The sequence below is a fragment of the Anopheles coustani genome, chromosome 3, assembly GCF_943734705.1.
Source record: "Anopheles coustani chromosome 3, idAnoCousDA_361_x.2, whole genome shotgun sequence".
Taxonomy (NCBI): domain Eukaryota; kingdom Metazoa; phylum Arthropoda; class Insecta; order Diptera; family Culicidae; genus Anopheles; species Anopheles coustani.
The window spans coordinates 15,841,841-15,867,624 of record NC_071288.1 but is presented as its reverse complement, the minus strand read 5'-3'; the positions used below and the strand labels follow the sequence as shown (position 1 = coordinate 15,867,624).

Genomic DNA, 25,784 nt, shown 5'->3' with positions numbered 1-25,784 from the left:
GATTACATGCCATACTCGAACATACGATAAAGTCTTCCTTTTGTTTTCAGAATGAGTCGACACTCTATTAAACTTTGGTATCAACGATAAAATTTGATTGGTTAACAAAGTTTTGTTTCTTTTATCAAGTATTCCAGTGTAATATTTTGACTAGAATTGGACACATCAAAGAGTACTGTTAGCATATTGTTTATATTAGCTTAAGAAGTCGAAACATGTTCATAATATCATATCTGAGTATGTTTTTTTTTTACTTCTATGAAGTGGTTATTCGTACAAAAAAAAAATCGATTCCCTAAAATCCATCTGATTTTCTGCAAGTGCACTTGCAGGATACGCTTTCCCCTTTAGATAGATGCAGCAGTACTCAACCTTCGCAAACAATCAATTGGTAAAATATCGGGCAGGGAACCATTGCGAACGAAAAAAAGGGCATCATCTCAATGCTAGACACTGCTTTTGGCTTGCTTGTGGAATCGTGGAGCCTCAATTGGCAAGGATATCCATCGCAGCGCACATGCATTCCATGGCGAGTGCACACACCAGCAACATCATTTCTCAGATAGTTTACCTCACGAGCTCGTTTCGAGTTTTCAGGAGCAGCCCATAATTTTCCCGCTCAAGCCACACACCCCACAATAGAGCATCCGACCGGTGGATCGGCTCGTTCCAACCACACTTTATTCGCATCAGCTAAACTACTCCTGAGGGGAGCATCGCGGATAGATGAGCTTTGGGTCCCGAGGAGTTGGAACTGGTTCACCAGCCAGTCGCCTCCGGCCAACCACGCTACGTGTCTTGTTTCGTGTAAGTGTAGCTCCCAAACAAAGGGAGAAAAAAGGATGGAGGAAAAACCGTCAAACTTCTCGAAAGGATATTTAGCATCGAACGTTGGCTACGGTATGCTACCATTCAGCTGTTCGTTTTCGCCCAAATAACAACAATTCGCAATCAAAGCAAACAAATCCGCCATCAGTGACGTACACAGGGTGAAGGGTGCTAGGGGAGAGGGGGGGGGGGGGGGGGCGAGGACCGGGTAGAATCAACATCCGCTGCATACAGAATCAGACAAAATCAGTGACAGCGTTCAGTGAGCGGCAGAGCTTTGCAACAACGTTTTGGTGCGGAAAGAAGCCGTTCGGAAAAAGTTCACCGGATTTCCCGGGCCGGGTAATGGGGGAGGAGTGGGGTGTTCGCCAACGGTTGGATTGGAACTGGATTGAAGCAAATCAAACCTTCGCCGGCGTGGGGCGGCCCTGATTTGATTCCCGTTCTCGGTAGCTCTTCATTTCCCGGGCCCTACGACTACCTCCTCCTCTGCCGGTGTCGGAAAAACCCGGTGGCCTTTCACCGGGTTCGGGGGGCTTGGAGGTGGAAGCCGTACCGAAAGTTCAATATCATCCGCCAAGCGCTGGCTGAAAAGCGCTTTCAGCGCCGACGAGGAGCTTGAAATCTGTATCCGATTGTTACCGCTGTTTGTTGGCTTTCGGGCTCGGGGGTTTGCCGTTGTGTGCGCCGAAAAGTGTCTTTCGTCGGTGCGAAAAGGTCACTACGGTTAGTACGGGCTTCTTGGAAAACGGTGATGATACACTCCGGCACGTGGATAGATGATTTGTGGGAAAATAATCCGCGAACGAAATTTTGGGCACCGGCAATATCTCGTCAAAAGCCGATGATGCGTTTTGTCGACACTTTCTTTGACTGTCAATGAATAACAGAGCCGATCCGGTGCGATATCGGTTTAATGGTAAGCGGATTAGAGCTCAGCTGATGGTCGAAGATTGTGGTAATGCTTAATCAGAGGCTTTAGTTCGATGCCAATGTTAGGTAATGGTTCGTAAGAAGGAAAACATATTCAATTTGTACAAATTATTTCGTGGAAATTACCATCCTATGCCGATTTCGCAATGTTCTTTCAACAAAATTTTAATCCCTTCCAAACATATGATACTGCAAAAAGCCAAATAATTTTGTACGACACTTATAAGGCTTACTGAAATAACACTCATCAATTATTTTGCTACGCAACACTAGCCTCATAAGTTTCCCCTGAAAAGTAAACCGAAAAACAACACACTCGCGAACAGCTTTGAAGCCATACACTCTATGCAGTTGCTATAAAACCATTTTTCCTTGACCTCGATTTTCACGATTTTCTCTGAAAATATTGGTAAATTAGCTCGCTCTCGTTAATTTTTTTTTTGTTAAAAACCTGTCCAATTTGCTATAATCAATACGGAAATGTATAGTACAATATAACCTACCAAAAATATTATGATAAAACCCTGAAAGTCGATTTATTGATTGTCCAGTTGCTATAAGACCACTTAAATACAATCGGGTTTAAAAGGCATTATCCTTATCTAATGTGTAGATACAATAGATTTTTGAGTTTGTTAAATGTATATATCTTTATCAATCAGTTTAATCATCTGAATAGTTCGATTTGGCATAGATTGATTGGAGTTAACTAGCAAAGATGGGTCAAAGATTGTCCAACGTGTCGGAATTGACCGTACTAGATCAAATAGCGTTGCGTGTTATGTCCCTTTTAATAAATACAGCTAACTTAATATCTCAAATAAATTGCGATCTAACTTAAGCCTGTCTAATTAAAGAAATTTACATTTTCCCTTCAACTATTGAATGGTTTGTTTGCGTCCATGGAATAAACAAGTAGTTGGAAGGCAATATTTTCTTCCAAAAATTTGCCTAATTAATGATTACAAACACATTTTTAGCACATCGGTATCATCAGTGCTATTTTTCTTAGATAATATGATAGCCAGCTGCTATTGGTAAATTAATCTTCAAAATACAAATAATTAATAAAAATGACTTAGATCATTTGTAAATAGAATCGATCGAAAAATGTAATTTATAAAATATTTTTGCAGTTTTTAGCAGTTCTTATAGAGATATTGAATCTATTGAAAAGAGGGGCAGGTTTTCTTTCACCAAAAGTAGCTACTGGTCTTATAGCAACTGGACAATCATTGACTCGACTTTCAACGTTTTATCATGTTATATTTGTGAAGCTATAATATACTATCAATTTCTGTATTTGTTTGAGAAAACGAAAATTGCAAATTTTTACCAAAAAATTATCGAGAGCGAACTAACTTACCAATATTTTCATGGCAAATCATGATAACCAAGGTGGTCTTATAGCAACTGGACAGAGTTTATATGAGAATGACTCATTTCACACTAAATCATAACAACAATCCTAGAGAATGTAGCGTAAACACTACAGCAGAAGTTGATATTATTGATGCGTTTATGGTTTCATGCTTCGACGTGCGGTTTTTCCCAACTGCCAATACCACCCGGTGACGGATGATGGAAGACATGGACGCCAGCATCGACAACCGTGTCATGGGGGAAAATTATCATGCACCAATGGAAGGAATCAACACGGTTTCTGATCCATGTACACGAGGCACGAGGCTTCACGAGGCCAGAAAACGAAACCCATTCGGACGTATTTGATGAATTAGAATTTTTCCCAGCACGATCGGTCAAACAACGACCAAAAGCCACAATCGCACGGAACATGATTGACACAGGTTAATCGGAAGCCATTGGCACGCGGCAGATGGTTAGGTTTATTATTCACCCACCCACCGTCCCCGCCCCCGGGAAAACCCATCATCATTCACGAGCTCATCAACCAACCGAGCGCCATCTGTTTCCTGCTTCGGTCTTGCTCCGATCCCCATTATTTCCACCAATCGCCGGGATGGACTTAATGAATTCCAAGTATCACTTCTGCCCGCTCCGTGGAGCCTATCCTGTTGCTTCGTTCCATTTCCAGCGCGAGGACAGAGGGAGGGGTGAGGTCAAGTGGCAATCTAAAGTTCAGCGAGTGAATCGATCCCTTGAGAGGTGCGGGGGAAAGTCTCGCGATCCGGGGCAGCGCAGGGTACGGAGCGTATCCTAACAAACACGTATCGACATACGGTGGAAAAGAAAACATCCCTTCCCTGCAGCACCCTCCCTTTCCGTGCACCGAAGTTTGAGGAACCCGGTGGAAAACGGTTGCTGAATTATGATTGATGGAATATGGCGTTTTTCTCTTCCCTTTTTCGACCCGTTTGATGAGGTCAGACCGGCCAGGAAAATGGATTATGGCCACCGGGATGGCCGAGAAGGGAGTCCAAATTTCCTCCTCTCTTTCCTGAACCCCTCCCTCGTCCATCGACACTCGGTCGGTAGGCAAACAAATAGATCGAGCCAACACTCACATGCCGAGTTGCATGCAGAAGAGGAGAACTTGTGTTCTTGGGAAACTGTTAAAAGCCTACAGAACTGGATACGAAAGGATCGCTGCTGCAACGATGGGAGGTAAGGATGGTGACGGCCAGAGAAAACATCCATCTTGACCAGCAAAATAAACTTCTCGTGTGTGTATGTACAGACACAAACCATGCACGGAACCACACCCCGACCTCACACGACATATGGTCCGACGAATAGTTCTGGCTCTCTGGGCCTGTCAGAAGTTTGTTGCCGACGTTTGCTTCGAAACCGGGAGGAGGAGGCAAGTTTTTCGGCAAAGGGGGTGACGGACGCCCGGAGTCGACCGTTTCGTCGTGGTCGGGTTTTTGGCGCAGGTTGTGGATGTTTTCCCAACACGATTTTGTGCTCAATTTTCTCCCACCTGATTTCCGGCGCTACACGAAGCCCCGGAACCGGTCGGTCTTCCGGAAAAGCACCGGAAAAACGTGCACCTCCTGGAAGGATCAGCGTCGGGGTCGGTTTGATGGATAGGTACGGTACCTTCACATGCTGCACAGGTTATGAATAGCTCGCCGGGGTATCTAAGGGCCCGTGTGTGAGTGTGTTTGAGCGTGTCGGGGGGGAGCGGTAACTACCGAAACTAATTTGATAGTTTCGTTTTCAGGACTTTTCCAATAGTTTGCTGATTGACTTCCAAGTCGATGAACGAAGTCCGGCTACCGGACGCTTTCGAAGGTGTAGTAATGAATTGGTTGGAGTGCACCAGCGGAAAGAGGTTTGCTTCGGGAGCGGGGGGAAACGGTGCTCAAAATTCACAACATGACACTTTATTGACTCCTGTAATTGACGTTACTTGAGAGGTGGTATAAGCGAATGGGAAGTGTTTTTCTTTAGGTCAAAATATTAGTGTAAGTCCTTTCACACAAATTTCATTAGCCAGTTACTTTTACCGTTCATTATCAGAAAATTTGACGATGATGTAAATTCATTCTCTCCATAGTATTTAAAAGCTCCACAACAATGGTTTATGTGTGTTTGCACAAAACCTCATATACCTTTCGCACATACCACCGTATGCTCTCGTCAAACTCGTATTATGCGTTGTTAAGAAATTGCTTCACGTCACCTGCCCGCCTGACGTTACCCTCCCGGAGCTATTACGCACCCTATCTTTATCTTCATCTCATGATTGAACTTTTCTCTCGAACACATCTTCAAACGCGTCATTTAGGCCCCACACTAGATCCAATCTCCTTTCACTCTTCCCCGACCCCGACAAAACCCTCGGAGATGAAATTTGAAACAGCTCGACTTGTTTGTTTGTCAACCGGTCGTTGTTTTCTTGACTCGGGCGGCTTTTACCCCTTCCTACACACATACAAAAACACACCCTCTCCATCGCTGGTGGCCTTGAGCCAACAAGTGTTGATGATGAGCAGCAGTAATGAGCACAAATTGAGCCTGCACCGGTTTTTGGCACTTGGTTGCTTACGCAAACTGTGAAGTGTCGGTGAGCGCGAAGGAAAGTCCCGAACGAAAAGGGAAAGGTTTCTTCGCCGTACAGTTCAAACAATGCTTTAAAATTAAAGCTACAGGGAAAATAAAGAAGAAGGAAGAGTTCGCTCAGTTCCTTTTTCGCCCTCCCCCACCAAATGGCATACCACATCTTGATTTTGCTCGCCCGCTTTCTCCTATATCCCTTTCGGGGGTTCCTCCTTTTCCCGCTCGCTCCCCTTTTTTTACATCTACTTCAACTTTCCAACGGCGAAAGTTCTTCCGGCGTTTTATCGCGTTTTATTATAGATCGGGATGGATGCTTTTCAAGGGTGACACTCTTTTCATCCCGCTTCCGGCATTTTTCCGACCGCCCGCCCGCCTGCGGTGACAGAGTTTTCGGAAAGTGAGATTGTTTGACTAGTGACAGGCGAAGTGTTTTTCGCAAGACAAACGGACGCAGGTATTGGATTTCAAAGGAAAAACTCTTCACACCCAATGAACGAACGGCGAGCGAAATGGGGGGAGGAAAAAAAACACTCGCCTTTGAAATGTTGCCCGAGGAAAAGCGCAAAAGAAAGTAGCTCGTTCGGGGAAACACCAGCGCGACCCGCATCGTAGGTGGCAAAAGGATGGAAAATAAATTCAAACAGAAAAACATCCTGCCAATTTCGACGCGTTTCGGGATGCTGAGCTTGAGAAGGCATGGTTTGACTACCGATAAAATATTTACACCATACGCCGACATATGGTTCGGCTGCGTAATTCAGTGTCTTCCAGCGAGGTGAGAGCCCGCAAAGTTGTCGATTGATCTTGTACGCTTGCTTGTATGGAAAGGATATCACTAGGCTGTGAAATTCAAAAGTGCTGCGTTTGGTTTTGGCGTGCTACACAGGCGAATCACAATTAACACACTGGGGTGTGATTTAACAAGTAAGCAAAATACTTTTACCACATTGACGTCCGTAAAATTCATGGTGTCACAACTAGAGTTGTGTAAATCCGATTCAGATTCATGAATGTGAATAAATCTCTGCGTTTTAGGGATTCATGAATCTTTCGTCGAGAGATTCATAAGTCAACACGTCACAACTAGAGTTGTGTAAATCCGATTCAGATTCATGAATGTGAATGAATCTCTGCGTTTTAGGGATTCATGAATCTTTCGTCGAGAACTGATGAAAAGTGAGTAGCCAAAAATGGCTAGCGGGACCCCCCTTTTTTTTGGTCGCATGGTCCACGCCAATGAAAGAATCGTGAAGATTTGTGACAGATACATGAAAGATTCATGAAGATTCACTAAGGTTTCGAAAGATTCATTAAGCTTTGAAGATTCGAATCCGCAAAGATTCATGAATCCGTCTGAATCATAGGGGAAAGATTCATATCAATGAATTTCGTCAAAAGATTCATTAAGCACAACACTAGTCACAACTAGAGTAGTGTAAATCTGATTCAGATTCATGAATCTGAATGAATCTTTGCCTTATAATTGATTCATGAATCTTTCGTCAAGAGATTAAGTTTATTATTTTTAAGGTTTCGAAAGATTCATTAAGCTTTAAAGATTCGAATCCGCAAAGACTCATGAATTTATGTGAATGAATCATAGGTGAAAGATTCATATGAATTCAAATGAATGAAATTCAAGAGAGAAATTAATGAGTTTGCCGCCCTGTGAAGTTTGTTTACATTCTATTTGATGTTTGTTTACATCCAGTAGAGTGTGGCGCGTGTCAGGCGACAGCGTTGACAGCACATCAAAATGATGTGATCGAATGAAAACCGATACGGCTTGGACTCCGTATGGGGTCTCCGGACGGCAAGGTGTTAAGAATAGTCCATAGAACAAAACAGAAGGACTTTTACTAAGAAAAGCAAAGCAAACAAAGCAGAAACATTGTCCTTTCTTTAAGATCTTAAAGGTGGAGGGAAAAATAATCTGCAAACTCAGGAGTTCCTTTTGTAATGTAAAGATCAAAGAACCGGTAACAATGCAAACTTTACAATCGGACAAAAGCTGACCATAGGCAAATCGTAGAAAAAAAAACGTTTTCAACCAAAATCAAGCGAACCTCCGTTTGCTCCGTTTGATGTTTATTTGCTCACGTTTGATTCCATTACTTACGACCAGTTGCTTATCAAATCCGACAGCTGGGTCGAAAATAAACTCCCTAATTCCCAAAACAAATCGAAAATACATTACAGCTACCGCCCCACCCACCCGGTGTGAAGGTCTAAGCGCCGTATATATGCAAGTTAAAGTACTCGATCCACCGCCACAAAAGGGCGCTTTAAGTAGCCACATTTACAACCCTCTACTGACAGTAAATACCTATCCAAGGATACCAGGGAGAAGATAAATGGCTATCATCTGACAAACGGCGCAACTGGCGCGTGGAACGTCGGCTCGCTAATGAAATGGACCCGCTCGCTTAAAAAGGAAGCAGCAACACGCCCGAACACAGCCACAAAATCAATAAATCATTGGTTTATGGGATTTGTTGGCGGTGTAACTGTAAATGAACAATTGTTTTCTTTCATTTCCACCCGGCCATTGTTTCACGAAGCGTGGAGTACACGCGAGGGCACCCTAAAGATGGGCCACATTTTCCGAGAAATCAGACGCAAATTTAATGTCCCCCCTCCCCATCCGCCCAACGATAAGCGTAAGTGTTGAATGTAGTCGGATGTTGAAATGTAATGTTCACCGCCTTTCCGCCACCAAAACACCATCTTGGCCCTTCCTTCTAATCCCTGACGGAGCGACGTGACTTCATTTCCAGCAGTCAACGCAGCGAGAAATGAGAAGTCTACAGAAGAAAAAGAAAACGGAATGAAATAAACCTCAGCGCATTTAGCCAAAGATGGAATGCTGTTGAATTCCTCGGGCCAATGGAACGATCGATCGATTTGTCGCCTGTTATCTGTCGGCAGTCTGTTTGAACATTCCTGGCCCTTCAAACGCCGCCTACCCGCTCAGTATTGATCCCATTTTCGTCACCCTCCCACTTACCCGAGAGTGAAGGATTTCCATCCCCCGACCCGAAACGTCCATCGAATGGAAACGTAAAATCATCCGGGAGGCACACGGGGCATGGTTTTCTCATTTGGAAACCTTTTATCACCAGGACGACCCGCCGCCGCCGCCACATCCATTCGAAGTCGACTTCAAAGCGTCGGCTCGAAGGCGACGGCACATTCGGATGAGCGAAGATGGCGTCGCCCCATGTGCATGTTATAGAATGTGCCATTCACGTGGTGTCCCTAATTTGACAAGTGCCTCCAGGAGTGACGGCGCGCGATGGTTTGCGCGTCTTGCGAGCTTTACTTGAATGCCGGTGCGACCCGGCGCGCTCGTTGTGTGCGTTGAGTTATTCGCCGCCCGACGGCGAAGGCGGGCAATTTCAGCGGGATTCATTTGAATAATGAGTTTTAGAGCTTTTACCAAATTTAATGCCTTTTCGGTAGGGCGGAAGGACATATTGGTCCTTCGGATCAAACGATTTGGTAGTGGGGTTTCGGTAGCACTGTGATTGGAAAAAATCCATTCCGTTGAAGGATGTCCTTTAAAAAAAAACTAGTTAAAGCTTGTTCACCTTAGTAAATGCAAGAAAATAATTTTTAATGTTGTATTAATCGCTACAACCACATCGATTTATTGCATCAAATGTAAAGAGTCACTACAATAGATTATAAAAGCAAGCAATCACTCGTGCATACCGCCATTCGTGGCTTGCAGAATGCTTATCTAATTAAAATAAACACAATCAATTGAAAAACGTATCCGTTTTCATTCCACATTGGCGACTGAAACTATCAAACGATGGCAAAAAGGAGTAAATGACGAGGACCTGCCGATAGGACAGTATCGATTGCATGATTTCATTCTGTTTTCCCGCGGCCAATAAGCTCCTCCCGTGAAGTGGAACAATGGCGGGCGAGTGGACCACGAACGAGTCAATGTCCCGGACAGTTGCGCTACTGCCCAACCGTTCCCAAGCTTCGAGTTTTCATTAAACCATTTTCTACAACCCCCACAATACAGGCTCAGCTCGGCGGCTCTGGTATGCCGGAAATGTCTGCGGAAGTGCGACTTCCGGTGCGACCGGAAGCCATCGGTCGGCGTCGGTGGCGGACGCGTACTAGAAACGACGAAACGATCCGGCCGAGCGGCCCCCGATGGTACTTCATTTTCATAATTAACTCAAACACAGAACGCCGAGCGAACGGACCTGCCGAGCGGAAAAACAGACGACGACAACGTGCGAGCTCTAGTTAGCGTGCGGTATCAAGCAAATAAACAGTCCTGGAGCTGATTCGTCGGCATTGTCACTTCCGCTGAAGGGGTAAAAAAAAGAAGTAAACAAAATTCCCAGAGTGATTGAATCGGAAAAACGGATTTGCTGGATTGCATCAGTTTCATTGAAAGGGTATCATTCTGTTATACAACCTTATGGCTATAGGAGTAAGGTTTTCACAAACAGCATTGTACCATAAATATCAATGTTGGAGCATTCTATTTCTCTCACAAGAACTGATTCTTTTCTTATGCAAAAAGGTAAACATCAATAGGATAGTTCCATTGAACCTTTTTTTCCGACGCGAAACATGCACTCGATTCCGATTGAACATGAGTTGATTTGGAGTTTGATTGGCAGCGTTGACTGAAGCGGAAGTCCGTCTGTCTGGCCCAAAAGGATTTTGGTGGATGCGAATAGCCTGTTCGTATTTATTAAAACGCTTTCGTTCGCTGCCGTTTGGGTTGCATTCCGAAGGCTTTACGTATAATTTATCGAACCGGGCGAAGCGGCACGAAATATAGGATATCACACGAACGTAACAACTGGCGGGTCGACTCAGCAAAAAAGCTACGCGATACGGTCACCAATTTCCGTTTCCATCGTCCGCGAGAGAAAAACCCCGTCCATATAACCATAGTTTTGCATCTTTATAACGCGGCCGACGTGATGTCGAATGGGAGTGTGCACAAACATCACTATCGAAACGGATGCACGTCGATAAATGAAAACTAATCCATCGAGTGTTTCCACGTAAACGGTCCACACCGGGATATCTTTGCCGGCCTTCGTCGTTTTTATCCGACGGATGTAGGACATCCCGAATGTCTGTGCAGAATCCCAGACACTCCGGAAGCTATGAAATCCCAAAGTCGTGCGAAAACAGCACCGGGGCGGGCATGCTCGTTTTTCTATGTTTTGATAGAATATGAAAAACGATGACACGGGGGGGATCGATGCCCAGCTTTCCCCCGGCCAAATGCGCACGTGACGATTAACCAAGTGGGAGGCTTTCGGGTGGATCATATTTGGTTCGACGACGTGCATTCGGGATTGCATCGCGCATGAGAGTCCCGATGGAATAATGATCCGATAGTTTGTGTCGGTAGCTATTTATCTTTGGCTTTCGGAAGCAAACGGAACGCGCTGGAATGCTTCGACAAAAATGCATTGATATAGTGAGGCTTGTGTTTGTTTTTGGGGTAGGCATATGAGATTGGTTTCACGAACAAGATTTAATATGCAACCTAGTTTTTTGCATATATCCTAGGATCAAACACCATTTTGAGGATTGGTTTAAAACAATTTAAACCGTTGACTGTCAAGCGTTTTAGTACAAACATTATTAATAAAATAAATGCAAATACTTGTTTATACACCAATAACAAATAGATTGGTAGTAAATACTAGAATACATTGCTTTGAAAACTTGCCCGAATGCTTTTTAGGGATCATTTTGAACCCTATTTGGAAAACGCTATAACTTTAATATTTTTAAAGATTTTTAAAATCCGTAAACTGCTGTGTTTTAGTATATACATTGACTATCTTTTGGCGTTTATAATTTTTGTATGTACCATTTCATCATTCCGCTAGCTCGGTGTATAGCAAAAAAGATCGATATGAGTTGAATTTTAATCCTTTTCACCTTTAATTCTTTCACAATGTATCATGTAAATTCAGGAAAAAATGTGCACTATGATGTTTATATATTAGGCCACCTTTAAAAAATAATTTCATATTTTTAAACCAACAAATAACGCCACAAATTGATCTTAAAGATGTGGATCTTAACATTTTCCATAGGAAATTTCCGTTCTGCGCTTTGTTCCGTCTTTGAGCCCAATTTATGGCAAACATATGATTTTATTTTTGAAATGTTGATCAACATACTAACTTTCTAGCGCACACTTTTTTCTAGATCATTTTAGAATCTATGATTTTGAATGAATAAAAGCTCCGAATAACGCAATTTCGACCGTTTTTGCTATACACCGAGCTAGCGGAATGATGAAGAAATGCATCGAAAAACCCAAAACATCAAAAGATAGTCAACATATATACTAAAAAGTAACTGTTTACTACCTGAAAAGCATTCTAGGGATAGTCAAGTTGGTTCTCGGAACTGGTCGAACAGAAAAATCTATTACGAGATATTAAAATCGAAAACTGCGTTGGGGTCAAAATGACCCCAATTTGGATTCTAGTGTGAACGTGCTGGTAAAATATAACAAAATACGCTCCACTTTTCTAAACATTCTTTAATGAATAATGGTAAGTATAATTTGTAACGATGGTAAACAATTCTCACTTTAAGCACAGCTAAAATATTGATTGACCTTCAGCACTCGCTTTCTTCGAAGCACGGTAGAATGAAAAATGGACAAACGGAAAAAAGCAACTTTGAAATGCAAATGTGAACACAGTACTTACATAGTTTTGGGCCAGATCGGGATGGTTGCGCTGAATGCCGTCGTCGAGGATTGATACGACGACGCCCTTGCCAGTGTAGCCCTTCTGCCAGGCCGGGCCAACGTTCATGTCCGGTCCATCCTTGGCGCCACCGTTCTGCGGAAGGAGGAGGAGAGAGAGAAAAGGAAACAGGGTTAGGGAAAATGCTGTCCAAAACACGAAAACAAACAGTAAGGAAAGACGCGAGCGGGGAAAGTGGATGAGGATGCTTAAGTTGTCATTAGCTAAAAGAAGCAAGTCCGGAACACAAATTTTCCACTAACGGCCGAAAGGCGGAGGGGAAAACCATATTGTTAGGCTGCAAAGGACGTTCGGGCTGTGCGATGGCACGGGGAAACTACAATAGCCTACAGCGGGAAACGATGCAGGAATCGGAGAAGGGCAGCAGTCGAGGGGGGAGTGCGCCGGAAGGCTGTCGAAAGGCGGTGATGAAAAGTGATCTTGTTCGAATGAATTAACAGTAAAGTAACGACAGGATATTGAGGGCAAAACAATTCCAACCGGCAGAGGGTTTAACCGAGCGAACCAGTGCTCTCCTTCTGCTTTCCATGCAACCCTACCCCGGGGGGTTGGGAAGTGCGGTGGTCGGGACCAGACATAGCCGAAAGGGTCAACGAGTTGACCGCCCATGTGAATGCGTAATGTGGGAGCCGTATCATTTTAATTTGGTTAAAAAAGAAAACGGACATACGCAGACGTGCATTTCAAAGCAATTTAACAGGCAAGGCCCGATTTTCCGGTCCGGCAAATGCCACCAGCAGCCTTCGGATCTCCGGCAGGAGGCCCTGAGGCCGAGATCGGAGTGTGTGACGGGGAAAGGCCAAATCATTGCCGACGATGTCGTGTTGGGTGTGTTGATTAAATCTCCCTACGGCTCTTTGGGCCAACCACGAGCACTATCGGATCGAGGAAAGGAAACGGCTCTGTTACTAGGCAAATAATTTGACGCAATGAATTTACATTATCCTTAAAAGCAATGTAAATGGTAGTTTCATGATAATTTCACTTTTCGAAAGGATCTTCCACGAAAGCTGTCTGTTTCACTTTATTCAGAAATTAGATATTAAAAGTAGTTTTGGGAATTTATCGAATTGAATTCTGACAGTTTAATAGTTCCGTACGTCTTTTATTCCTAAAGGATTCACAGAATTAACGCTTTGTGGAACGAACCCCCTTTTAGCGAGATAGGAAGAGTGGATATCGAGTTCAATTTTCATTAGCCGGAAGAAGGAAATCCAAATGCATTAGAGATAAGAATCACCCACCACTCTGTGTGTCTCGTAACAGATAAGACTACATTACGTGGTAATAAAATTCGCTAAATAATGACTGCACGGTTTGAAAGAGGTTATGTCTAATTGAAAAAGCACTGCTTTGTGCTGGAAGTTGGGCGAATATTTTATTAATCCTAAATTGCCAAGAATAATTCAGATAAGAAAAGGTTAACGGAATGGGTTTTAACACGTGCGTTATTTAAATACAACAAGGTAATGGTTAAAATGTTTTCTGTGGCGTCTTTGCATATTATTTCTCTAACATACACCGTAACGATAGGAAAATCTAAAACCAAAACCAAACGAAACATGCAAACTGGGCGGACTTGTTATACATTTACGTCTTGCTTTTGAACGAGGTTTACCATTTTTTCTCCATGTTAAGGGTTGTCCTGATACGGCTCGTATGAACTAATCGGCTTTCACGGCGGTGGGGCGTGTTGTTATTATTTCAGTGCAAACAATTTTCTCATTTCCCCACACCACACCCCTTCCTTGCGTCATCGCACCGCGGCAGCACACGGTAGCGCATAAAGTGAAGCATCTTAGTGATGACTTTGTGTCGAGATAGTCACCGCCCTGTGTCTTCAACGGCGCGGTCCCAGGACAATGCGATCGGGAAAGGGAACGGTTCCGCCGAAAAGTAGGTGATGCTTGTTAAGGGATCCGGTATGCAAATGCTTTAGCAAAAGTGGCATTTTGCTATCGCGAAAAACAACGCGGCCCCAAACGTACGGGCCAACCAAACTTACGCCCGCGCGATGCCTCGGAGTCAGGAGCAACTTTTCGGGGCGACACATTCCAGCAACAGCTTATGAATGTTGCAAAATTTGTACCCCGCTGATAGTTTGGAAATCAAGTTTATGCTCATGAATGTACAAATTTCAGCGGCCCCAGCCTCGGTTCGCCTGAACGCCGCCAAAGTTTTACACGGTTTTGACGCACAGACAGTTGGGAAAACAATTTCACTTATGAATCTTTCTAATGGACTTTTCGTGACCGCGCACCAAGTGGCACAACGGGTGGGAACGGGGAACCGAGGGAGGGGTTACGGGCAAACGAACCGAGAAGTACAAATGACATGTAAGAATGGCTCAGCTCGGGATGAAGGTACCTCGGGAAGAAAGAAGGTTGCCCTTTTCGACGTGCAATTTTCACGAACCGCACGACGTGAGGACACCATCATCGCGATTGCGTTGTTCATTTTTCATCACGCTTACGCTATTTATGACAATAAGATATTGTGAGGAATTTATATTTCACTGCAAATCGGGGAAGGGAACCCCCCCCCCCTCTTCAGGGAGCCGAAAAGTCCAGGAGTCCAAGTTTTTGGGGGAAAAGTTGCTTAATGAGTTTTCTGGTTCAAATTTTAAAGCTATAAATCTTTTCCATTGCAATGAAAACTTTACTTCAGTCGCAAGTGGAAAACCAAGTAAAGTTTGTATTTATTTTTTTCCCAGTCACACTCGTTTGTTTTCCCATGGAATAGTTATCCAGTCCAATTTTATCCCAACTCCATTGCTCGGACAAATTCTACCAAGTTGGAAAAAAGAAAAACACAAACACAAATTTTCCAACAAGCAAAAAAACAACAGAGGCACGAGAAATGGAATCGTGTGCCAAAGGCAGCGAGAAATAACGACCGGCGACTGGGTTCCGAACCGCGGAAGCTAATTACCGTTTATGGGACGGAAAATGAAAAATGAATTAATTGAGTATGTCAGCGAAATGCATGTTTAATAAATTTATTGAGCCACGACACGAAACGCAGAACGATCATCAACCGCACGCACATGGTAGGGAAGGGTAGGACGTTGCGTGGGGGGGGGGGGGGGGGGGTTGGGGGACGTTTTCCCTCGGTTGGGTGTCAATTTTCCCAGGCACCGCAACTATTTTCCCCTCCGGGTTAAAACCGCATAGCAGAACATGGGTTGGTGTGGTTATGTTGATTTAAGGGAACATTTTACCCCCCCATTTTGACCCACTGGTTCACTGGTTGGCGGTGAGTGACGGGTGGGAGGGGTCCGAATACGAGGTCCACCAGCGCGCAACGGCATCGCTTTTCCCGGCCACGAACGGATTTAAGGACCTTCGAGCACGGAAAATAAATCGACTCACGGCCGATCGAACGGGCAGGAAGGAAGCTGACCCGAAACGCGCGTTTGATGTTGCCCAATGAAGTCGTTCCAGTTTCGGAGGGCTTCCCCGGGGGGGCGGCAGGAATAAATTTTATGTTAATTATGTAGCAAATCAAATGGCAACCAAACCCGCAGCCGTCTTCCCCGCGGGAGGGGCGGTATCTCGATCCTCGTCAGGAAGCACATTATTATGCAATTATATCGCACTTGGCCGCGGAAAAGCGCACTTGATCGACGGAGACAAATCGTAATTGGACGCGCTCGCTCGTCTTTGTGGGATGGTGTGGCGTGAACGTTGGATGCACGTCCAGGGCGAAAGAGTGAATAATGCACACGGCCACCACCACCGACGTGGTTCACGGTCTTCCAATTGTGCAATCGAGTGTAACGAATGCATCGACACAGATCGATGGGAGGAAAGGAAACGTTGGGAAATTTGTCATTGCAACAGCTAACCTCAAACCAGCGTTAAACTTCACCCCCGCATGGCCAACTCGCCTTCACCAGCTAATCCTTCCGAATGCCGAATGCAAATGAAGATAATTTATGTTCGATGTAAATCGATCTTGAAACATTGACTTCAGATTGATGCACCCGGGGAGTAGCACAACTACATCGTTCTTGCATCCTCATCGAACCGTGTGCTCCGCTTAATCCGAACAGTTGGTTGGACGAACCGAGTGCTTTGGAAGCGGGAAACAAACCGCACGTTGTCAAACGACAGGAGCCTCCGGATATCGCCACTCACAGGAGTTCGAGGACTCCTCGAGGATGATAAATCGTCGGAATTTATGGCTTTACTATCGATACTTTTCGAATTGATATATTTGGACCTTCCATTCTCTTGCATCTGCTTTGCGTTTTCCCTCCGAAATACTCACATCTCAATTCGGACGCATCATAACCTTCACCTGAACGAAGGTTTGCTACAACACGCGGGTCAGTTAGTTGGCTCCCGAGGAAAACCAACCAGCATATGACCGATTTTACAAAACTTACCGAAACCCCTCTGCCCGGCCGGAGGTGGAGGTGGGGGAGCGAATTTCAATAAATCATGAGCGAACCTGGCCGATTTATACTTCACGCAAACACGACGACCATACCACCACCATCAAGTAATGCGCCGTAGGGTGCGGAACACGGGCCAACCATTGTTTAATGAATTGCTTTCTGATGTTAATTGTCACTGCTAAAGGGGGGAGGGGGACGCTGTGATAGTGATCGGGCGGAAAACCGGTGCGAACCGTGGGATTATGTGTTGGATCGTGGCGTAGTCGTAGTCAATTTGCTACGAATTCAATAAGCTGTAAATTTTCGGCACGCATAATTAGCTGGGCGTGCGTGTAAAATTTAAACACTCACCCACAAGCGATTAATAAACATACGCGTAGTGTCTGCTTCGGGCTTAATGTCAATTTCAATTGCTTTACCTTGGTTTTATATTCCAGAGGCACCACCAAATCGATATCGAACGCTCTATCGAAGTATTTCAATGTTTACTGTCAGTGACATTTAGATATGTAAACGAAGCTCGTTAAACATGGCAAAATAGAGACAAGTTCAACTTATAGTGGAGAAAATTTATTTATATTTAGTTGTTTGATTGAATGACGGATTGAGAATCCCTTTTTCGAAATTTTATTTTTACGGAAAAGAGAATCGCATATCACCATGTTACTACTTCTGGATTGACTTTCTTTATCCATATGCAAAAACATGGTGTAAAACACTCACACTATGTAAATCGCCACCGTGGAAAGAAGAAGCAGCAATCCATCCACGATCGACGACGGAAAGAGTTTCCATGAAAACCTCCTCCTCCTGCATGGCGGATAGCAAACTAACTGGAAAATTTTATGGCACCGTTTTTTGTTGCGTTTTCATTTCGATTTTCGTTCAACCATCCTAAAGCTGGAAATGCAAACTAAAAGAGGGAAAGCGGACAGACCCGCTGCCGCTGACACTTTCGAACAAGTGCGAGTTATCTTTTTGCAAATTTTCCAACATCAAACGCGAAGGGAACGGAGAGGTTTCCCCCCAAGCTGCCTCGGGAAATTTCTTCACCCGGTTACTAATATTTATGATCTTCGGCCGTAAACCGATCTGTCGGTCGGATGCGCCGAAGAGGAGTGGGTGAGGCGGACGGATTTAAATTTATGACGAACGACATCTGGGAAGGGGAGACAAGGAAAAAAAGGGTAGAACCGAAAGCAGGACATTGGAGGGATAAAAAAGGAGACACATTCTTCTCGAAGGAATGTCGTTTTGTGGAAGTTACCGGAAGCACGGGAAACGGAAAACGTATCGATTTCGAACAGCCCTTTCCATTTGCTGCTCTTTTTTCCTTCCGGTGGTTTTAGGAAAATTTCTTTTGGCCCGCTCGCGAAAAGTGACACGAAACAAAATATGACCCAACAGAGCCCAACACTCTTCTCTATTTGCAGATAAAAAGAAGCAGAAGGAAACGCACCGAAGGACTCCCATGTTTAACTTTAGTCCCGTTCCCAAGCTCGTAGTGAGGGTTGTGTTCAGCTTTGCGCTTGCGATTGTTTAAACCTCATTTTCGAAAAGTAATTAAATTGAAAATGTTAAGCCTACCGGATGCGGGAGGGGTGTTGGTTTACACATCGGCGCAAATTTTCCCGCTTGCGCTTCTAATTTCGCATCCTTTCTGCTGGCGGGGGGACGATCATCATCGTCGAGCGGATGCTGGCCGCGTACCAACACTCTCACCGAATGTGGGCCGCCATTTATTTTCTACGCGCTTTTCTTACTTCAACATAACCCTGCTTGCTTGCTTTCCTTTCCTCTTGGCATTCGGTCATTAGTCAAACCGATTTTCCACAGGCCTTCGAGAGTTGTGTCTTTCTGGCCTTTTTCCTTTCCTTTTTTTCCCCCCCCCCACCCAAACTCTATTCACAAGTCACAAGCCCTCCCGCCCCGGGGCGCACCAGCGATGGTGTGAATCGGGACGCTTCCGTTTGTGCTCGCCATAAATGTGCGCGCGGGCGAAACTGCCGCCCACTGAGCGGAACGCGCTCACACCCAGCACCAAACGGATGCGAAAGGATATCGCATTTCCACGGACATTTTAGCAAAACCCTACGCTGGGGGAAAGGGAAGGGAAAGAGCGTGGGAGTGTGGTTCGCGACGACGTAGGGAAACACATAAATCAAAAAAGCTCTCTAGCAAAAGTCAAACAAGGCTACAATTTCGAAAGGATTAGACTGAGACGAGGGGGAGGGGAGAGGGGAGGGGGGGGTGGGAAAGGTTTCATGAAACTCGGCCGGTCGCTCCGGTGGGTCGCTTCCGCTGTTTAAAGTAACCGCTTTGCAATAGAAGTTGACGGCGGGGGGAAAAGAAAAATAATGCGACTGCGACACAGAGCGGACGAATTTTAATTCTTTCCCAGGGGACGCACACATGACTGTGTGCACTAAGTCAAACATGCGCTCGCTAAAAAAAAAAAACGGGGCTGTATCTCCTTTGCCGGGCATTTGGAAGTGAATTTTCTCCACCATCTATTTTTTTTACCTTTCAAAGTGAGTTCTTCATCCTACTAAAACATGCTTTTTTTAGCCAAAAAATGGATCGACCTCACATCCACAGCAGACGATGGGAGGAGATAAGGGCAAGTGAACACACACACACGCGGGGTTCAAACGGGGTGGCACGTCTAAACGTACTCCGGCACCATCCGTGCAAACGCCAGTTTTTCACCGAATAAGCATATAAACACATACCGGGTACGATAAAGTTCACGACAAGCCTCAACCTAGCGAGAGCCGAACGGTTTGTACACGCGTAAGAATATTTTTTTCGGGAAAACATTCTTCGTTAAGCACATCTTTCCGTTGGGCAAATATTTCTTGTTGTTTTTTTGGTGTTTGTGTTGATACGCACACACACTGACGGGGAGGGTCGCGCTCCGGGTGTCCTCGAGGGGATAATGGGAAAACAAATTATATTTCCTCCTAGCACGTGTGGCCCAACGACGCGCATACATAGATGATAAATTGAAAGCAAACTGAAGAAGACGCCCTTTACCGACGAGGGGCGACGTGAAAATGAAGTGAATTTAATAAATTCAACAAAAACACTACAAATAAAAGGTTTATTGGCACTTCACCAGCATTTTTGTAAAAAAAAAACAATTATCACAAGGATATAAAGCTTATGAAAGGATAATTACAAAGCGTGACAAATAGACACAACAATCAACAGTAAAAAAAGAGCCGGGAAGGAAGCGAGTTGTGATGTACATGAACATGATTGAAGAAGAACACATACGCTACTCACCAGGTACCACTGTTCCTTGAAAAGTGGATCGGGGAAGATGTTGTGCGTGCTCGTATCGCGATAGGCCATCCGGGAGCCGGGCGCCACCAGCGACCGGAAGCCCGGAAATCGGACAAAGTCCTGATCGAACGTGCTGTAGTCGCGCTTGAACCGAGGCTTCTCGTGCTGCTGCTGCACCCATCGAACCTTTCGAAGTGGAGAACGAAACAAGAGTAGAAAGTTATTATTTATTACTTTCTTGCTTAACGTACTTTAAACTTTGAAAATGGTTAACCACAGCTAGCTTACCTCTGGCTCGGTGTTGAGTGCATTGTGATGAACGTCGCTTCGGTCCAGCGATCGTTTTCGCACGTGGTTGTGATGGAACAAGTAGTATCCCTTGAGGGAACCAATCTGAAATTGAACGGAGAAAGGACAAAGGTGAATAATTTATATTTTATAACGGATGGATAAGATCTAACTGAAGACAATTAGAGCAATGAGTTTGAACGCTTGAATACCCTTCCGGGGGTTCGTAAAGTGCTTGTGTCGGATTGTGTTATTCTAGCTTTCCGCAAAATTTGTTTGTTCACGTGGTTTTCATGTTTTGTGGTAGTGGGGAGAAGAAAAAAACAGAATACCAAAAAATGAAACAACTCAAGCACCACAAAGCAAGGAACCGGTGCACGGAGATGGTGCTGGGACGATCCGAGGTGTCCTACACAAACAAGATAAACCCGGGAGAAAACGATGCCCGCCGGCAGGAAAACCCCGGGCCGGGAAACGGATACAGTGTGAGGAAATAATAGCTTCCATTGTGGAGAAGAAGCATGCGAGAAAAATCCGGGAAACATGCAGGACCCCCCCCCCCCCCACAAGTACCATCGATAGCGAGCGAAAAAGGATAACAATCTCGTTCCGAGAATCTCGATTACGCTCGGAAAGGAGCTGCCCGGGCACCGGAATGGAAAACTAAAGTCACGTCATGACTGCTGCTGCTGCTGCACAAGCGAGTGCTTCGAGCTTTCGATCCGTTTGATCACACAAAGGATGCGGAAGGGCAACAAAGCACCTAACGGGAGGAGGGGGATGCGTTTGCCCGGTTCTCGAGCCAGAGCGCCAGACCGGAAATCCCGAACTATTTGATTTATTTTCCAATATATCAAGTAATTTAAACGATGCACGTCCCCTGCATGAACCAATATTTATGGTTACCAAGCAAGATTGCTACATTTTCGACCCCGGGATGAGTTGGTTTCCTCTCCACCGCACATGCAGCTGCACTCAGCACAGCTCCGATGCTTATTAGCAAATCAAGTGCACTTCCAGACCAATCCCAACGGGAAGTGTCCGTGTCTGACACCTAATGGAAATCTGTACGCACCTACACAAGGAAGCGTCTGCTACCGGCTGAGAAAGACGATTCCCATTCAGCGTCTTAAGGGCGGCGCTGGAATGCATTACTTTATCAATTCCAAGGAAAACCCTTCGCAATACCGCAACGGTGCCGATAGTAGACTGACCGAGAGATGTCGGTCTTTTGCTTGGATATTTTCTCCGCACACATGCAGGACAGGGTGGAAAAATGTGCAAACGGATTGAACTATTCCAGGCGGCAAATGCAAGTTGGATAATCTTCGAAGCAAAGACACGCTTAACACCCTGCCGGGGCGAACGAGGTGGAGATTTTAAAATGTGAGTCACTAGTTTTTTTTTTAAATTAACGCACGCATGCACCCTTTTAGTTGATTAAAACCGAACACGCCAGTGAACAGCTGCATCGAAGGGCGTGTGTATGTGTGTGTGCGCTGGCTGTTAAGTGCATCGTTATTTAACACTGCATCACCACTGGGCACATTCGATGCATTCGGTGGTGGTGCAACAGCACAAGCGCCGAGATCGTGTTTCGGGTCGTGATGCAGCAACTTTCAATTTCAATCTCTTAGAGGGGGTGAACACAAAATAAAAAAAACCGGTTCGTGTTTCTCGACCGTTGGACAACTCTCACTTCGCAAGCATGGCTGGTGGGTGAAGCCGGGTGGGTGACCGGCGACACGTTACTGCACCATCTGTTGCAATGCAGTTCCGCAAACAATTTGTTGTGCGAAATGGAATGCGTGCAACTTTGGTGAAACTTTGCGAATTGACAATTTTTATAGCTGTCGCGAGTTTACGAATTTCACTTATAAATAAATGTAGAAACTTAATACAAAATCAGTTTAATCACACCTTGATCGATCTGTGCAATCTTCCACCACATTGTAAGAGGTGCAAACGTGCTGATACCTTCGGGCGCGCGATTAATGATTATTACAACATCTCGAAAGAGGTTGCAGAGCTGATCGGCAATCCGGTTGGTTGGTCGCTTGGTTTGTGTGTTGGTGTTCGTGCCAGAAGGGCTTGCCCTTCAAGTCCCACCGTCTAAACCCTTTCTTTTTCCACTCGAGACGGCCTCGAGACCTGTTTTCGCCCGATTACGTGTCGTCTGGGGCGGGTCATATAAGGGTGAAGCTAGCCTGGACCGAAAGCTCACAACAGCTGGACAGCTTTTGGTTTCTAGTTCAGCGTCTTGCGAGTGTGAGACTCTGTGTCAGTCTGTGTGTCTCGCGCGTGGTCCGGCCTTGATCCGGAAGCAGGCAAGCGGAACACTTCCAGCTCCAGTTATGGTCGTGGAAGGGCCGAAAAAAAGTAGGGATCAAACCCTTTTCCTGCTCGCGCGCTTAAGGCGAGATGTGGCCGTCGCCGAAGCCAGTTTGACCAGTTTGACCGCAAGCGGTAATGGTTTTGCGGAAACGACGCACAGTAAACCAATTTTTCAACGCTCTTCGCTGCCTTTTTACTTCGGGAAGTCCCGCGAAGTCATACGGCTGTGCTGGATCTGCTACCGTGCGCCAAGAATAATGGCTGAAAGCATCGTAACCACCAAACCATCCAAAGCAGTCGCTTTACAGTCGCCGCTCGCTCCCGGTACGTCGTTTCGTCTGCATCGATTATTTATGAGCCGGAACGAAAGGTCAGCAATCAAAGTGCAATATTTCAACCGAAGATTTCCGTTCGCCCGAATAACCGAAGCGCAAATAAAGCCAGCGTGATAAAACCGCCAGCCCGTGGGTGGGGTTGGCTTTCCATCGCACCAGAACGGAACAATTTGCCATTTTTACGCTGGGCGGGAAAAACTGATTTTCCCCTTCCTTGCGTGGGGGATGGATATGCGCGCGTCCTGCCTGGAAGATACTAACGGATTATTATTATTATTTGCTCAACACGCTTTTTACCCTCCCTGCCTCGTGTGAGCAGCCGTTACCGTTTCAAATGGTTGTCCTGTTCTAGTGAAAAACTAAAAAACGGAACCAACAACGGGAAAAACCGAAACACAGAGCAGCAAATTTGCCACTTTCGAGGGATTGCCCCGGGTACGAGCGGACTTTTTTATTCAATAAAAGCTTCTATAAATCAGTGCCAGAGTGCGTTTGCGAGAAATGTATCTGGCAACGGAATTTACACTTCACCCACCCATTCATCCTCCCCCGGCGGGGTTAAGAGGGTGCAGATTTCCGTTCAAATGTGGAAGAAAGGTAGTTGGAAAAAAAAGCGGCAAACAAACACCACCCTTTTGGAACACGATGCGTGAGAAAGGATAAACGGCGTTTGGGGGGAGGATGGTGGCAAAAAAAAACCCAAGCTTTACGCTTTCCCCCGGTAGTGGAAAATGTGCAATCGAAATCTCAAAATCATCCCGTTCGTTTGCGCTCCGAGGGGTTGCGAGTGTGTGAGCAAGGACATGGTCGTAAATTGTGGATTAATTTAATGATGGATTGCCGTACATGTGTGTGTGTTTTCTTTTTCTGTCTGGTGCGGAATTCACCCGCGCAAATCGGGTCTCGGCGCATCGGCGAAGGGAAAACACATTGACCCTTTTTTTTATTCAGTACTGCTACAGAGTATTGGAATTTCACATGAAAGATTGAATACACAATCCTACCAGCCATCCTTTGGTTTGGTATACGCTGGCTTACGTAGTGTTGTGTTTGTATAAGCTTGGACCTTTTTTTTACATCTTTTCACGGAACAGACAACAAATTATTACAGTTTGTGCCTGCTTTCTGTAATCCGATGATAAGAGTCGGTGACTTTTAAATGAATTCTGATTTATTTGTCACGAATTTCTGTCAAGCTTTCAGTATTTCGATACACATATTAAAACATGTTATATTCCTCTTTCAATACTTCTTACGATGTATCGAATGCATTATTCTATGTTTGAGAGCACAAAAACTGACACATCAAATTGAAATTTATGTATTTTCTCCCAGCGTTATAATACCACCGATAGTTTTAAGAGACTTTTGATGTGGTTAGTTCCACAATCTTCCTTTGTGTTATCATACCAGGCCGGTATGCTCGTAGCAAGAAATTCAATTAAAAAGTTTCCGATCTAAAAAGTTGGATACAACCATCGATAAACGGCGGCCGACCGAATGGCTCCCCCCTGGACCCAAGATCAGCCTTTCAATGGTGTTTCATAACCTGAACATCGGAGAACCTCTACGCCGCTGGGGGCCAGCTCCGATCCAATTTGTCGCGGTCCGTGCGATCCGTGGAAAACTGTCAGGGCTACGATAATATTAAGATATCAATTTCTAGAGCTGTCTCTTTTGTGGCTGCTCCAGCCGATAACCGGACGCCGATCTTCGGTTTGTTTGCGTCGTGGAAGGTTTAATTTTTTTTTTGCCTTCCCATCGGAAGGAAAACCCTACCTTAGGTCGCAACCCTGGTAGCCCTTTCCGTCCGAGGCCCGTTGCGATGGTAACTTTTGTGCCTTTGAGAATGAAAGCAAAGCGAGTGAGCAAGCAATATAATAACAGGCACTCATCAACGGGCACGCAGCAAGAAACAAACAGAAAAAATACAAGCAAACCAAGAAATAGAAATAGGACGACTTTTTTACGCAAGCCGGAGAGAAAGACATCCGCGTCAGCCATTTTCCTGCCTTGCGACCAGGCCTCCACATTGCGCGTCAAGAACAATAACCAGCAGCGGGGCGATATCTCATCCGCACCGGTTTGGGATGTCATGTTGGAAGGAAAAATACTTTATTGTCTCCGCAGGACGGGGCGAGCTATCGCGGGACAATTTTGCGCAGCAGAGCAACGACTCCATTCGCGTTGCGTTCGAGCCACCCCCTCCCCCCCCCCCCCCTCATTCTTCCTTATCATTCGCCCGCCCTACGTCAGGATGTCAATCCGTGAAGGTTCATCGCGCGGAAAGCGACAAGCTGTCCCGTACGCCTACGAAACTGTGTGTGTGTGTGTACGTTTGGGAAAACGAAATGGGGAAGGAAACTTAACGCTTGGGTGAAGCCAAAGAAAATTATTTCCCGCTCATCGTTAACGACGTCTGGCTGGTCTGCGTCTGCAAATGGCTTGGTGAATGGTTTGTCGCAACAGTTGTCGCTGACGTCTTTTTCTCGTTCGCATTTATTTTTTTATTTCCGCACTTTTGCTTCCCCCCCGCAACACTACAGGTTTTAAAGCTCGCTTTGCCGGTGGGAAGGTTATCGGTACCTTTGGCAGATATTGTCCACT

The 25,784-nt window shown here is 45.3% G+C and overlaps 1 protein-coding gene across 1 annotated transcript in view; it reads right to left on the bottom strand.

Annotated features, from left to right (window-relative positions):
- Positions 1–25,784, bottom strand: part of LOC131271861 (furin-like protease 2) — an 89,982-nt gene that overhangs the window by 31,383 nt on the left and 32,815 nt on the right. The window contains exons 2-4 of the mRNA XM_058273423.1: positions 20,509–20,613; positions 20,212–20,406; positions 12,471–12,605 (exon numbers count right to left, since the gene is read on the bottom strand). Coding sequence (XP_058129406.1) covers positions 12,471–12,605; positions 20,212–20,406; positions 20,509–20,613 — 435 coding nt within the window. The remainder of the gene's footprint in view (positions 1–12,470; positions 12,606–20,211; positions 20,407–20,508; positions 20,614–25,784) is intronic.